Source organism: Hylobates moloch, unplaced genomic scaffold (assembly GCF_009828535.3).
Source record: "Hylobates moloch isolate HMO894 unplaced genomic scaffold, HMol_V3 SCAFFOLD_17, whole genome shotgun sequence".
NCBI classification, from domain to species: domain Eukaryota; kingdom Metazoa; phylum Chordata; class Mammalia; order Primates; family Hylobatidae; genus Hylobates; species Hylobates moloch.
The window spans coordinates 13,664,980-13,680,087 of NW_026652292.1; the positions used below are offsets into that span (position 1 = coordinate 13,664,980).

General features: G+C 43.0%; 1 protein-coding gene across 1 annotated transcript in view; it reads right to left on the reverse strand.

Annotated features, from left to right (window-relative positions):
- Window positions 1–15,108, reverse strand: part of ANKH (ANKH inorganic pyrophosphate transport regulator) — a 172,382-nt gene that overhangs the window by 49,375 nt on the left and 107,899 nt on the right. Inside the window, exons 3-6 of the mRNA XM_032135815.2 lie at window positions 9,689–9,807; window positions 7,076–7,159; window positions 2,268–2,438; window positions 362–496 (exon numbers count right to left, since the gene is read on the reverse strand). Coding sequence (XP_031991706.1) covers window positions 362–496; window positions 2,268–2,438; window positions 7,076–7,159; window positions 9,689–9,807 — 509 coding nt within the window. The remainder of the gene's footprint in view (window positions 1–361; window positions 497–2,267; window positions 2,439–7,075; window positions 7,160–9,688; window positions 9,808–15,108) is intronic.

Consider the following 15,108-nt stretch of genomic DNA (forward strand, 5'->3'; position numbering starts at 1 on the left):
AGGCAGGTGCTGACTCCGTGGACATGGAAAACTGACCGGGAGTCAGAAAACCTGGATTCTAACACTAGTCCAGCTTCCAGCTAGTTCTGTGTCTTTAACCTTTTCTTTCTGTGCCTCACTTCCTCATATTTGATAAGTAAGAAGGATGTATGACATGCGTGACAGGTTTTCTCCCATAATCATAAAAATACACAATTACATAAGTCACTGAATGAGATCTTTATGGCTTCCTAGTGTGACTGTCATGGAATTTAATATTGGGGAATTACTTGAGCTCTCAAGAAAAACTGGAAGTCAGTTTCAGCACCCCCCTGCCCCACCAAGGTGATTATAAGCCCCACATCCCCAAAGCATGGCCTACCTCTGTGGCTGCAGAACTGCCACCAAGGTCCCGGGAAACAAAGAGGTTAACAATAGGGCGACTGATTCTCTGTGTGGCCAGAATTAGAGCCAAAGGCCACCAGAAGCTCAGCATCTTTCTTATTGTTGCATCTCCCTGCGTTAAGAAACGAAGATAAAAGTTACCTGAACTCTAGAAGTAGAACGGAAAAAACGATTCAGAATCAAAGCTTTTCCTTCGTATGTTAATCACGAGCCAATTCACTATACTTGAAAGTAATATAAGGAAAAGTGTCTGTAGACAAGCCAAGTTGAATTAAAATAAAATGTTCAGTCTTAATAGAAATTAACTGAGACAGCTGGCAAGCTGTTGCGAAATTAGAACACACACTGAAATTTAATGGATCCCAAACAGTCTTTTCCATACTGAGACTCAGGGAATCTCTAACCAAGGTAGAACCCACATCTAGGGCCTGAGAAACAGGTTTGAAATTAAGTCTTTGTTAATCTCATCAAATGGACTGGCTAGAAGCCATGTCAGGAAGAGGTAACTCTTAGAAATAAAAAAGTTATAATTTATTTTGGAATCCGTCAGCTCATAAAAATGTGCCTAATTATTTTGGCAGTGTAGAAATTGACTACAGAGGTTCTTCTTCTCTCGGAGCTCTCACAGACATCATGTAAACTGTTCAAAAGCATAATCAAAATAAAGGCATGTAAAGAACAAGGGATTTCTAAGACTTCTGCGGCAAAGGTGTGGGATATCTTTAAAGCCCGGCTTTCATTATGCAATTTTGGTTTTGATTGTTCACAAGGGTGAGAGTTACATCATGGAACCATCTTGGCCACTTTACTTTCGTTTGCTGGTGGCTAAATGTTAAAAGATGGATTGTTACCGTCAAGACCAATTGTGGTTGGCCTAGTGATGGGATAACTAGATAGGATTTTACTGACAGCCTGACCTCGGATGGAGGTAAGTGGTCAAAACAATTACTGCTTGACACGACAAAGTAATGTGTGGCCCAAGTGGGGATCAGGGTGAGGTGAGGGGATGAATTCAGGGCTGTAGATGCCTTACAGCTAAATGCAGACAAACCGAATGATGTCTCATACCTACGGGTAGGGAAAATTAGCACACACAGAGATCAGATAATGTTTATACTTACAGCAAACAGAATGCTTTGGTCATCTCTATAAGGTTCTCTATCTCACTCCTACTTGTTTCTTATTCAACTTGCAGGGCACAGCAAGATCTACCTCCTCCAAGGAGGCATCTTACACTACATCACCGTGTTCCTTCTCCCAGTGTTAGTGGCTCCTAAATCCTCATGCAGGTGATGTGCTGTCTCAGATGACTGTTTAATTGTTGCTTCTGTATTGTTCTGATCTGCCAGATGGGATATGATGTTGCTTGAGGGTAGAGACCATATCTTAAAATTTTCTGTGTTGCCCTGTGGTACCTAATATTGTGCTTGGTCCCCGGGAGGCACCTGAATAAGGGACTGGGATTGGCCATTGAAGAAAGTATAAACAAAGCCTGGATCCCTGCTGTAAAATTAAACACAATGAAATATAAACTCAGAGGTATCGTGGGCCCTAAAACCTTTGTTGACTGCAGAATAACTCATAAGAGCAAGAGAAACCACGAATGTTGTCTCTGTTCCTTGGCCACAGATTCTCTGTGCCTCTGTCTCCTCCTATGGGATAAGGAGGCTGGGCAGTGACATCTCAGATCACATCCATCTGTTAGAGTTCATTAATCCTCCAACTGTCTTTCCCTGCAGACATCTAGCACTTGGCCTCTGGGTATGACATCCTGGCTAATTTCATGTTTTGATGTCATTGATTTCTCATTTTACATAGAGGCGGAATACAGTTTTATTCTACTCTGAGTCTCAGACAGACTGCTGTTGGGTTGGTATACGTACCCCCAGCTCCGGGCCACTTCTGTCGGGGATTATGTCGTGAATGTTCTTGTAGTAGCCCAGGCACAGGGTGGTGCAGCGCACAAGCGCACCCATGTACAAGGAGAGGATCGGGATGAGCAGGGGCTCCCGGCATTCCAGGTGACTGTGAAGCAAAATGGCTACAAAAACAACCTGAGAGAAGGGAGAACGGGAACAGGTCAGAGGGGAGAAGCGGGAACCGATCGACAGAAGCACAGGGGCACGCTCTTGAACCTGAGACAGACCCCTGAGCAAAGATCTTGACTTTTATGCAAACAGAACCAAAAATTAGATGATGACCCAATGTCGCTCTCATGTAATTCAGGTGCAGATGTTTGGGATTCACTGGAGGAACGCGGATCATTTTGTTATACCCACCATTAAAATTCTTTTAAGCAACTACAAAAATCTTTCAAGGCATCTTTTTTAAGGTTATTGCTTTAAAAAAATTTATGCAGTATGTTTTCAAGAATCCATTGGCAATGATTGACTGGAACATACAACTATTAAAATAATGACAGCATAGAAAAGCACTGCATGTTTGCACCAAACCAAGAGATTTTTTGTACCATTGTTTGAAACCCATTAACTTAGTAAAATCTGAAAACAAAACAAAACAAAACAAAACACCCCTCGAGAATTGCCACTGAAATTGGAGGCATTATAAGTAATTTCCATTTTACCACTGGTGATTGATGATTACCTGCTATTTGTGCCAAGGTGGCACTTCAAAGTACTGTGCATGGAATCTATTTTCTCATTACCAACTTAATGTAGCTTTTCCCTCTGGAGGCTGGACACTCAGGTGTGTATGTAACACACACCTGAGGACTAGGCTACATTTAACAAATAAAAAAACAGTAGTGATCAATGACATATACAGGAAAATAGACATTAATGTTTATAGGATAGAAGGCACTAAAAATGGGCTGGGTGCCATGGCTCACACCTGTGATCTCAGTGCTTTGGGAGGCTGAGGCTGGAGGATTGTTGGAGGCCAGCAGTTCCAGACAACCTGGGCAACTTAGTGAGACCCCATCTCTATAAAAGATTTTTAAAAATGAGCCAGGTGTGGTGGTGCACACCTGTAGTCCTAGCTACTTTGGAAGCTGAGATGGGAGGTTCACTTGAGCTCAGGAGTTTGAGGTTACAGTGAGTTTTGATCGTGCCACTGTACTCCAACCTGGGTGATGGGGAGACCCTATCTCAAAAAAAAGTCACTAAAAATGCTGCCAAAAAACACCAACAGTAATAATTATAAAACAACTTACATTAACATTGAAAATACTAACCTATAAAACTAGAATAGGTTGAAATAACCAGAGTCAGGAGAGAATGAAATTACAATAATGTTTATATCTCTATTCTATGGTACAGTCTCTAAATCAAGCTTAACAATGTATTAACCTCCCTGTCCTGCAGAAATCAGAGGATCAGCCCAGCCTTTGTCTAGAGCCTTCCTGGGATCCACTCATTCCAAAGACCTCAGAAGCATATGGAGAACAAAAGCAGGACAATGCATATTCCTGAGCTACATCAACCTTAATGGCCAAATACCAATGGAAAAACAAGCTGAAGCATGTAAAAATCAGGACTGCAGCGGTGGGAGGGCCGGTGGGAAGGAGCGTGTGACTGAGGAGCGGGTAGTCAACAGAGTGAAGATCAGGGAAGCTGCCTGCTGCGTTTAATGGCAGGAAAGTCATTAGTAAGAATCATCTGGGTGGACTGATGGGGGTGAAAGTCAGCCTCAAGTAGGTACAGAATGAAAGAGAAGTGAAAAAGACAGTGAGTAGAAGCCACCCTCCCAAGAAGTTTGGCTATAAAGTGATAGAACTGTAGCTAAAGAGTTAGGTGAAATACACAGGAAGCTTCTCGTTGCTGTGTTAACATGGCAGAGATCTGAGTGTGACAGGACAAGGGAAACGACGCACGAGAAAGCAGGGAACAGGTTCCTGAGGAAGCAGCATAGGCCAGGACCCAAAGGAGTGGCCCTGTGTCCCTCCTCCCCTACAATGAGAAGAGAATGGGGAGGATGCAGGGTTGGAAGGTAAGTGTGTAGGTTTGTTGGCTGGAAGGTGACGAATTTGATTGCTGCAATTGACTCTGTGAGGTGGGAAATGAGGTCATATGTTGGGAGGTGAGAGGTAGAGAAACACTCTGAAATAGTTCCTACAGAGTCAGCAGAGGTGAGGGATAAGATTGTGCATTTACAGTTTGATTAGTCTATTCTGTTGTGTAACCTTTTGTAGAAGCACCGCACAAGTGGAGGAAGATGCATAACATAGGGTTGGTTCAGAGGAATTTTCTCAGAAGGCTGAGATGAAAAGGCAGGAGATAAGGGAATTTACAGGAATGCGGGAGATGTACACATTATGATCTGACCAGCCTTGGAATGTCAGCTGACCTTGAAAGGCAAGGGCTGATGATAGCAGAGGAGTTACAGGATGGAAAGTCCAAAGACAGCAAACAACCTTGAGAATTCTCACCTTAATATCAAGGAAGCTAAGAAGGTCCAGATGACCAGGGGATAAAACAAAAACAGCAATATGTTTTCACAAATCCCTTGGCAATGATTGACTGGAACATATCACTGTTAAAATAATGACGGCACAGAAAAGCACTGCATGGTTGCACCAAACCAAGAGGTTTTTTGTACTATTGTGTGAAACCCACTAACTTAGTAAAATCTGAAAACAAAACAAAACAAAACAAAACAAAACAAAAAACCCCCCTCGAGAATTGCCATTGAAATTTGAGGCATTATAAATGATTTCCATTTTATCATTGGTGATTGGTGATTATGTGCTATTTATGCCAAGGTGAGATATTTCAAAGTACTTTGCATGGAATCCATTTACTCATTACCAACTTAGATATGTTTTCATACCTAACAAACATTTTCAGGTAATGAGAGGAAGCCTGAGGGTAAAAGACTTAAAAAGAGAATTTATTCCCCCAGCCAAATTGTGGCAGGAACTCAAGCAACAAGGTTTAAAATAACTACTCCACCAGGCACAGCCTGAAGCCAGATGGCATCTGAACTCGGCTTCCACGCTCCCACTAACCAGATCTGTTTATTCTGAACTTGTAGGCCTTCCCTCAACAGGCAAGGGCCAGGATCAGGTTTAAAATAGAGGAGGAAAATGGCTGTAGGTGTATTGGCAAAGTCTTTTTCAGAGACAGGCTTTTCTTCTTCTGTCTTGGATGGCTACTATGTTTATTTTAGGCAAAGTTAAGAGTTCTTTTTTTTTTTTTTTTGCCTTTAAAAAACCACACATCTACAAATGTGTGCTCACAAATGCTCACCGACTTGCTGATGCCAGTGTTTGAAATTAGACAGGCTTACTGAATTTCAAATGAAGTGATTAGAGTGAATAAGGCAGTTTAGTTCATCTCCCATAGGATACAGAAAGTGAGACTTGGACAAAATTCTCTACTAACTCTAAAGAAAATTAACAAAGACATACCAAAGAATGGCGGCTGCTAGTATTGCTAGTATTTACACACACACACACACCCCACACATATCCACACACACGGTTAGTAGAAATCCATTTAAATTACTTATAATAGTGATCCACAGAGTAAACACGATTAATCTGGAAATTATTGGTCTTTAGGGAAGTACTAACAGTTCAACAGTAGATTATTTCAAGAAGGTGGCTAAGAGATCAGGGTGTGCAAGAAAGGAAAAATGTATGGAAATGTTCATAGAATAGAAACGAGACTGGGCGCAGTGGCTCACGCCTGTAATCCCAGCACTTTGGGAGGGCGAGGTGGGCAGATCACCTGAGGTCAGGAGTTTGAGACCAACCTGGCCAATATGAAGAAGCCCCATCTCTACTAAAAATACAAAAATTAGCCGGGCATGGTGGCAGATGCCTATAATCCCAGCTACTCAGGAGGCTGAGGCAGGAGAATCACTTGAACCTGGGTAGTGGAGGTTGCAGTGAGCCGCGATCGTGCCATTCGATAAGAGCGAAACTCCGTTTCCAAAAAAAAAAAAAAAAAAAGAGAATTTGGAAAGGCATTTGGAGATATAGTCTAACCTCTTCCTCTATGAAGAAATCATTCTCCCAAATCCCTGACTGTAGGAACTTAGTCTAATTTATAAATCATAGGAATTCAATCTATTTTTCCACTAAAATTGTTCATGCGCTATCCTTGGTAGAAGAAGAAAGGACAGAAAGCCAGGGCTGAGCGCCAGGGCTCAGAGAATTGGACCCAACAGAAAGTGGGATGTAGGCCTTCTTCTCAGACCGCATGGAAAGGTAGCTGAATCAACTTCCTGGTTCCTTCTAAATGTGGGGAAGTGACCTGTGAATGGCAGCCCTGCGTGGTAACAACAGAGGATTATAAGAACATTTAAGAATAATTCCTAAGAGCCCTCCCTCTAGAACAGAGTGACAGACTTCACAGTGTTAGGCCACGCAGAGGGCACCCAGGCAAGTGCACAGTGACCCTAAGACATGCCAAAAGGTACTAGGTATGACTTTACGGTCCTCTCACATGCATGCTCTTTAAAAATAAAGGTCAAAACCCCTTTATTTAAATTTAAATTCTTACAACCCGTATTCTAGCAAGATTATACATACTGTTATTACAGGGCGTTCTCTTTCCTCATTCATTTAGCAAATATTTATTGCGGTCTCTATGTGATGTAACGGTGCTGGCAAAACCAGGTCGAATGCAGAGTGTACTGCACGGCGAATGAATATAAATCACACATCAGTTACACACGCCAGAAGGGGACCCTGAGGAGCTCTGATTGACACACAGACCGTATTTACCTGAGCTATGACATCTGAGATTGAGGCACATCCCACCAGGAAACTGTATTTGTGTTTTAAGAGAATGCCAGCATGGGTCCATGCCTGCCAGAAAGAAAAGAATTTGGCATGAGATACACCTTCAGGATTATGCTGTTTCTGGTTGTTGCGATTTACCGGGCATTCCTGAAATACACTTTATACCCCCCTCAAAGCCTTAGCAGCCCAGGTCTGATAAATCTTTGGTTGGTAAAATTACTGTAACTTGATCTGGTGGCTGGCTCCACATTAGAGTTTTCAGTGGAGTGAAGGACTGCACGCAGGTATTTATTTAGTACCAATTGTATGTAGACTAGAGCGCTATTAGGTTTGCATGCCTGGCAGGAAAGCTGAAGGAATACCAAGAATGGAGGAAACACAATCTCTCTCTCTCAAGCATCTCAGTCCCAAAGCAGCATCCTTCCCACGTGATGCAGATCATAATGAGGGCTCTCTTTTGGGTCTGAGTTATTACAGTCATTACCGGTGCTCACTGACTGATTAGGGTCTACTGTTTTCTTGCCTTCAAGTTTGGGCAGGATCTGACCTGACACTTTGGGAGATGAGGAGGAGGGTGTTATGAGGGGAGCAGACGAAAAGCCCGGGGAACAGCAGGTCTGGAGAAGGTTTCAAGTTCATGACGGGCTCTGTTTAAGGATCATCCTTCTTACCTTCAAGGTTGATTTGGACTGACACAGAAATGACATTTCATCTGAGCTACGCGCAATGAGACAAGCAGGGTCTATTCCCCAGGTCCATGTCAAGACCTTGTAGAGTAACAGCTAATTCCCTGCCCATCTGCAAACACGGCTGTGGGCTGGCTTTGTTGTCTGAAAGCCACCATACAATAAGCTAGCTGGTTTTCAATATTCTCTCTCCAACCAATATATCAGCGCCATGCTGCCAGGGGTGAGGGGGTGGGGAGGGAGGAGTTGATCTGGTCCTTATAAATGTTCATTATTTTCATTTTTATAAGCCATCTCTTGCTGTTATACCAGGGTCTCTGGGGGAACTTACAGAAGAAACATGGAAGAAAAGGGTACCAATTACAAATGTTCTGGTGTTCTATTTGATTTCAGAAACTCTCTTATGGCAAATAAATACAGCTAAAGCGACATGGAATACGAGGTCCTTAAGAATCTGCAATTCACTTTTACTAACAGTCCTGAGTTCCTGGAATTCACCGTATAACTGTAATTCTTCTATGTGTGTAGATTCCCACTTCAACACAGATGGGAGGACAGACCTCAGAGCAACGGCATGGACCTGTCTAGGAAGCTGGGCTTCGACTCTTTAGGGACGTCAGAAAGGCCACCTCCTTCAGTTCTCTAACTGGGCTACCACCATGGGCTAGTTCAGGCACCGCAGGGAAGCCAGTTATGCACTTACATCGTGCATTTAACTGTATATAAACTTGAGGTGGGGGTGGTAAAAAAAAAAAACTGTACAGACTAACATATTTTTAAGTCTCCTTCCAAGAATAATTCAAAATGGAGCCAAAGGAAAGGGTTTACTTTGCAGCATTGGACCTTATTAGAATATATATATACATTTTTTTTTTGCTAAGTCTTTTTTATATTTATAAGACAGCAGAAGAGAATGAAAAGCACTGTTTAAGCACTCCTCCGTATCATGACAAAGAATTTATGGAAGTGGGCAGCCCTGAGCTAATGAGGTAAAGCTAGTTATTAAAATAATGAAACCCTACCAGTATGTTCAACAGATTCTTACTCTAAAACTGTGAGTGTCTGTGCCACACAAGTGGTAAGTTTATCAGAAAGTGATTCTGATCCTTTGATCCTGAGTATATCAGAAAAGAACTGTATATCTGCATCAAAATTTTCAAATGGGGTTTCCTGCCACCTACCAGAACTTGTGGCAAAATTAAATAAATTGACAAGATGGACTGGTTAAAAGTCAACAGGCAATTGGGACCTGAGTACTCGGATGGTGGTATAGCTGCTATGAAAATCAGTCTGCTAATTCCTCAAAAAATTAAAAATTAAATTTCCGTATGATCCAGCAATTCCACTTCTGGGTATATACCCCAAAGAACCAAAAACAGGGACTCAGATATTTGCACACTCACGTTCATAGCAGCATTAGTCACAAGAACCCAAAGGCGGAAGCAACGCAAGTATCCATCAGCCGACGAACAGATACACAAGATGTGGCCTAGACATTCACTGGAAAGTGACTCAGCCTTAAAAAGGAAGGAAATTCTGACACCTGCTACTACATGGATAAACCCTGAAGACACGCTCAGTGAAATAAGCCAATTACAAAAGGACAAGCGCTGTATGATTCCACTCTTTTGAGGTATCTCAAGTAGTCCAATTTGTAGAGTTACAAAGTAGAATGGAGGTTGCCCAGAGCTGGGGAGGGGGCCGAGGAGGGTTACTGTTGAATTAGGATAGAATCTCAGTTTTGCAAGATGAAGAGTTCTGAAGATTGGTTACACAATAATGTGAATGTACTTCCTGCCATTAAGCTGTACACACAAAAATAGCTAAAATGGTAGATTTTATATTATGTATATTTTACCACCAGTTAAAGAAAAAGAAAGAAAGAAAGCCAACGATCTTCTCTACTCACCATTGCGTCCATGAAAGGAAAGGCGGCGAGGTACAGGAAGGCCCTTCTCGTCTTGCTCCCCACCGACTCGTCCACATGGTGCAGTTTATTGATAATGTAGTATCCTAAGTCACTATAAGCTGCAAACCGTCGAAAGGCATATGTGGAAATAGTTAGAAAAGGATATCTTTATATTCTTTTCATTTCAAAAGCTTAAAAACAATTTTAAATGTAGTATTTGTTCGTTGTAGAAAGATTAGATAAGCAAATAGAAAAAAATCATCTACAATCTCATCCCTCTACCCAAAGTGGGTCACAGCCAATGAATGCTCTGGGTTCTAATCACCAAGTTCTTTTATCGTTCTGTGTTTTAACGTAAAAACGAGATTGTATTACGCATACTCTTTTGTAAACCATGAACATCTTTCCATGATATATTTCTACATTTTATTTCTTTGAAATCCCTTCAATGAACTGAATTTCTTTTTGAGAGTTTGCTTGGTATCAGCTTGCCCAGTCTCCTATTGTTACACAGTGAGGTGGTTTCCATCATTTTGATACTACAAAAGAATGCTTGGTGGCTAGGTTTGAAGCTAAATGTTTACACATATTCTTAATTATTTACTAAGAGAAAATTTCTAGATGTTAATATGCCTTTCCATAAAACTTTAAAGCTAGCTTTTTCACACTTGCCAGTTCTTTTATTTCACTTTTTGGGAAGAGGGTGGCAACTTAGGGTATAGTCCTGCACGCTGGAAAATGACATTGCGGAGGTGCTTTTGTAGTCCTTCCAATATCAGAATTTGTTACCAGTGACAGGAACATAGCAGGCACTCAGCCAGTACGGGCTGAATGAATGCATATGTGTCAAATAGGAATAGCGAAGAAGGAGAAAGGTCTCCTAATGTATTAGTCAGGAATCCTGACAGATATTATTAGCAAAGGTTAAATAAAATATTGAGCTGTTTTTTCACCTCATTGATAGAGGTTTCGATTATATATAAAAATAACAGGCCAGGCAAGTAATCCCAGTACTTCAGGAGGCTGAGGCAGAAAGATTGCTTAGCCTAAGAGTTTGAGACTAGCCTGGGCAACATAGTGAGACTCTGTTTCTAGCAAAAAAAAAAAAAAAAAAAAAAAAAAATTAAAAATTAGCCAGGCATGGTGGTACATGCCTGTAGTCCCAGCTACTTGGGAGGTAGAGGCAGGAGGATTGCTTGAGCCCAGGAATTCAACGGTACAGTGAGCTATGATCGTGCCACTGTACTTTACCCTGGGTGAGAGTAAGACCCTGTCTTTATAAGAAAGAAAAGAAAAAAGAAGAGGAGAGGGGAGGGGAGGGGAGGGAAGGGGAGGGAAAAAAAGAAAAGGAAAGGAAAAAGGGAAGGAAAGAGAAGGAAGGGAAAAGAAAGACAAGAAAATAATAATCTTCATGTTTTTCACAGTGTCTTACGAGTGTTGTAACAGTAGGTGTGCCTACTGTTTTCATTCTCTTACAACTATGGATATTAGAGGTGTGAGTAAGTGGTTTCAAGGGGTGGGAAGCTGGAATGACTACGATCTTCAGAGAGCGAGGTGGGGCAGGTCAGGGAGAGTGCAGGAGGAAAGCTCCTAGTCCTTCCAGGCAGGGTAGAGGTGAACAACCAGAAGGTCAGCTGCCAGGTGAGCAAAGGTGCCGGGTGTGGTGGTAGCTGCTCCATCAGAACCACTGAGGAATCAAGAGAAATCCAAGAGAGGGCATGTCACATGGCAGAAAGAAAAGAGACCTGGGAAGATGGGATTAGTTATAGCAAGGGACATGGATGGAAGGAGGCAGCTGTGATGTCCCTGTCGTTTAGATCAGAAGCTGTGCAGAGATGAAGAGGAGATTAGTAGAGGTTTGACCTGGGAAGGCAGGGAGGGAGAGCTCCTGTCTGATTTTGCAGCCAGGTGAGAATTGCATTTAGACATGAGCTAAGCTGGCTGAAACACAAAGCCAGAATGAAGATGTTACTTAATCATACAAATGATCTACTTTGGGTGCTGAACTGTGGAAATTTTGTTCAAAGTTTATTGTTGCTGCTGCTGTTTATTTGCACATGTGTTTTCATTCAGTCAACAAATGTTCACTGTGCAGGGATCTGCAAGGAGACCATCCTGACCTTGCCCACACCGCTGTCCCCACACCCACCTCTCAGCTGAGGCCACTGGCAATGGTAAAGGCAGCTGTGCCAGGCGAGTAGAGCAACGAACACAATGCCAAGTGCAAGAGCACAGGGCTGGCTAGGAATAGCTCATGAGCTAAAATCCCCTGGTGAAGGTTACGGTCACTATAAAACACCAGCTGAGGGGACTTGACTGCCGTGGTTGAAGCTGGGGACTATGGAATTGGTGAAAGGGCAGTGTTATAAGCTGAACTATGTTCCTTCAAAATTCAGATGTTGAAATCCTAACCCCTGGCATCTCAGGATGTGACCTTATCTAGCAATAAGGTCATTGCAGATATAACTGGTCAAGATGAGGTCATACTGGAGTAGAGTGGACTCTCAATCCGATGATTGATGTTCTTATAAAACGGATATTCAGATACAGAGGTAGATGCATACAGGGAGAACGCAGTGTGAAGATGAAGGCAGAAACCGGGGTGACTTCTCTACAAGCCCAGGAACGCCAAAGATTGCCAGCAAACACCCAGAAGCTAGGGGAGAGGCCTGGACGATAGTCTTCCTCATATCTCTCAGAAGGAGCCGCCCCTGCAACACCTTGACCTCCGACTTCCAGCATCCAGAACTGTGAAATGCTCAATTTCTGTTGCTTAAACCACCCGGTTTGTGATACTTTGTTACGGCAGCCCTGGAACACAGGTACAAGTGGCTTCTGAGACAGGGGAGAGGCTTATTTTCATGTTAAACTCTGGGGTGGCAGGAAGATCAGATGGGACATGTGAGTTTTAGCAGCTGAGAGCAGGGCATGCAGTCTGCATGTAGCATCCAGAAATACAGAGATCAATATACATAAGCTTCTCCTTGCTGAGAAGGAAAAGAAACTCATCTGAGGAAGGGCATCCCCTTTAATTGTCAGACCTAGGGATGCACTGAAATGTGACAATGTGTGACAGCAGTCACGTCTCATTCCCACCTTGAGTGAGTAATGACCTTGAAGCCACTTGCTATGTGGGCTCCAGATGAACTGATGCCAAGTAGCCATAAAATGCCGTATGCTGGACACCACAATTCATACCCTATACCGTAAATCAATGAGTATTCCCGTCAAGCGACTTCGTGTCAGCCCATTCCTTGTCCCTTTTTGCCTTTTTTTTTTTCTTTTGAGACAGAGTCTTGCTCTGTCTCACCCAGGGTGGAGTGCAGTGGTGCAATCTCAGCTCACTGCAACCTCCACCTCCCGGGTTCAAGCAATTCTCCTGTCTCAGCCTCCCAAGTAGCTGGGACTACAGACGTGTGCCACCACACCTAGCTAATTTTGTATTTTTAGTAGAGATGGGGTTTCACCATGTTGGCCAGGCTGGTCTTGAACTCCTGTCCTCAGATGATCCACCGGCCTCAGCCTCCCAAAGTGCTGGGATTACAGGCGTTAGCCACCGTGCCCAGCCCCTTTTGCCTTTAAAAACCTGCTTGTAACAAAGGCTGAAAGGAGCACTCCCCAAGGCCACTGGGAAGTGTGTCCCAGATAGTGATCCTCAATCTTGGCCCAAATAAACTCTCTATATAATTTAACCTCAGTTTCTTAAATATAGCTACTTATTACAATAGTTTAACAGAAACATCAAAAACAGTGCCTTCATGCAGAGTAACTGAGGTAAACATAATATTTATGGGGTCTAAGGACCGCTGGGGCGTTCGCCATCCATTCTCCTGGGGATGAGCCCAGCCCAGCTTTCTGGTTGGGTGAGGTGTCCCCAACTCTTGCCTTCTTCAGCATCCAGGGCTGGTCCTAGCTCCCTTGGTTTCAGAGTACTGTGGGACCTATAAGGCTTGAGGCTGCCTTTGCTTCTTTTAACTTCTTTTTATTTCAGTCTCTTCCCCTTTCAGCTACTCCGGGAGATATTTGGAGGCCAAGGGAAGAAGCTTTTCCTCTCAGGTTTTCTAACTTCCATCTACTCTTCCCCTACATGACAGAGGAGTCTGTAACTGTAGAGGTTAATTCTACCCTGGGAGCTGTGAGTATAAAATCCCAACAACTGTTCTCACCCACTCTGTTGGGGCGACTCCCTCCCTCCCATGCCCCTGAGCTATTTCCAGCTAGAGCTATTGGGGGGGTGGGAGGGGGTAATTTGTTTAAAGCGATTTGCATACAGTCCATAATTACCAGGCTAGCTGCCTTAGCAATATTTAGCAACCTTCAGCTTCTATAAACCGCCTTACCAAGACTGTTCTAAAACAGCTTGTATTCCTTATGAAGAGCAGAACATTACAAAAAAAATTAAACAAGGTTTTTGAACAGATGTAAACAAATTTTATGATATTTCAACAGCAAGAAGACACTGACTTGACCTGTTTACAGGTCGACAGCTTTGACCCTCCTAAACAAGGGACACAGAAAGTGCCCTTCAGATCCACGGGTCCACTGACCTTAGCCAGCCAGGGCCATGGGCCCTTTCTGAATCAGTGGTTCTCAAACCTGTTCATCCAGGAGCTGTTACAAACCATAAAATGTTAATATGAACCGAAATAAGTCTACATACATTTTCCCACATCCAATAGGCAAATTTGAGAACCATTATTCTAATTCAAATTCCCAAGTCCTCAATGTTTAAAAGTCTCACAGGTACTGTTGTTGACCCACTGTGACCAGCTTGCGAGGCTTTTCAAGGGAGCAGGTAATTTTACCCCTGTGCTTCTAGGGTATCATTTCCAAGGTATGTGTGTTTATATGGCTGATAGGCCATATTTAAATCACTTCGATAAATACATGCTGAGTGACTTGTATGCCTCAGGTACTGCACACACTAACACAGCTGTGAAGGGGGCAGTTTCCTGCATATGGGCTGGGACACAGACATTTAATGTCACCCATCTATAATCTACACTAGGCAACACTTGTCCAGTGTTGGGGATGGGAGGCATAAATATCACCTAGGTCTTGGAGAGATACCATAAACCCATGCACAATGTAAGTAAAGTAATTGTGAATTTTTAATGCAAGAACAAGAATTCTATCTCACTGGCATCAAGACTTGGTGGAGTGGGGTTCAGAATAATTTACTGCAGATCTGCTTCTTTCTAGAGAACATTTCTTATTCATGTTTGAATTCTCAGGATCTAGCCCAGTGTGCTGACTGAATAAATGTTGAAATCCATAATCCCCAAAAGAAGTGACTGGGAGGCTGGGCGTGGTGGCTCATGCCTGTAATCCCAGCACCTTGGGAGGCCGAGGCGGGCGGATCCCCTGAGGTCTGGAGTTCGAGACCAGCCTGGCCAACACAGTAAAACCTCATCTCTACT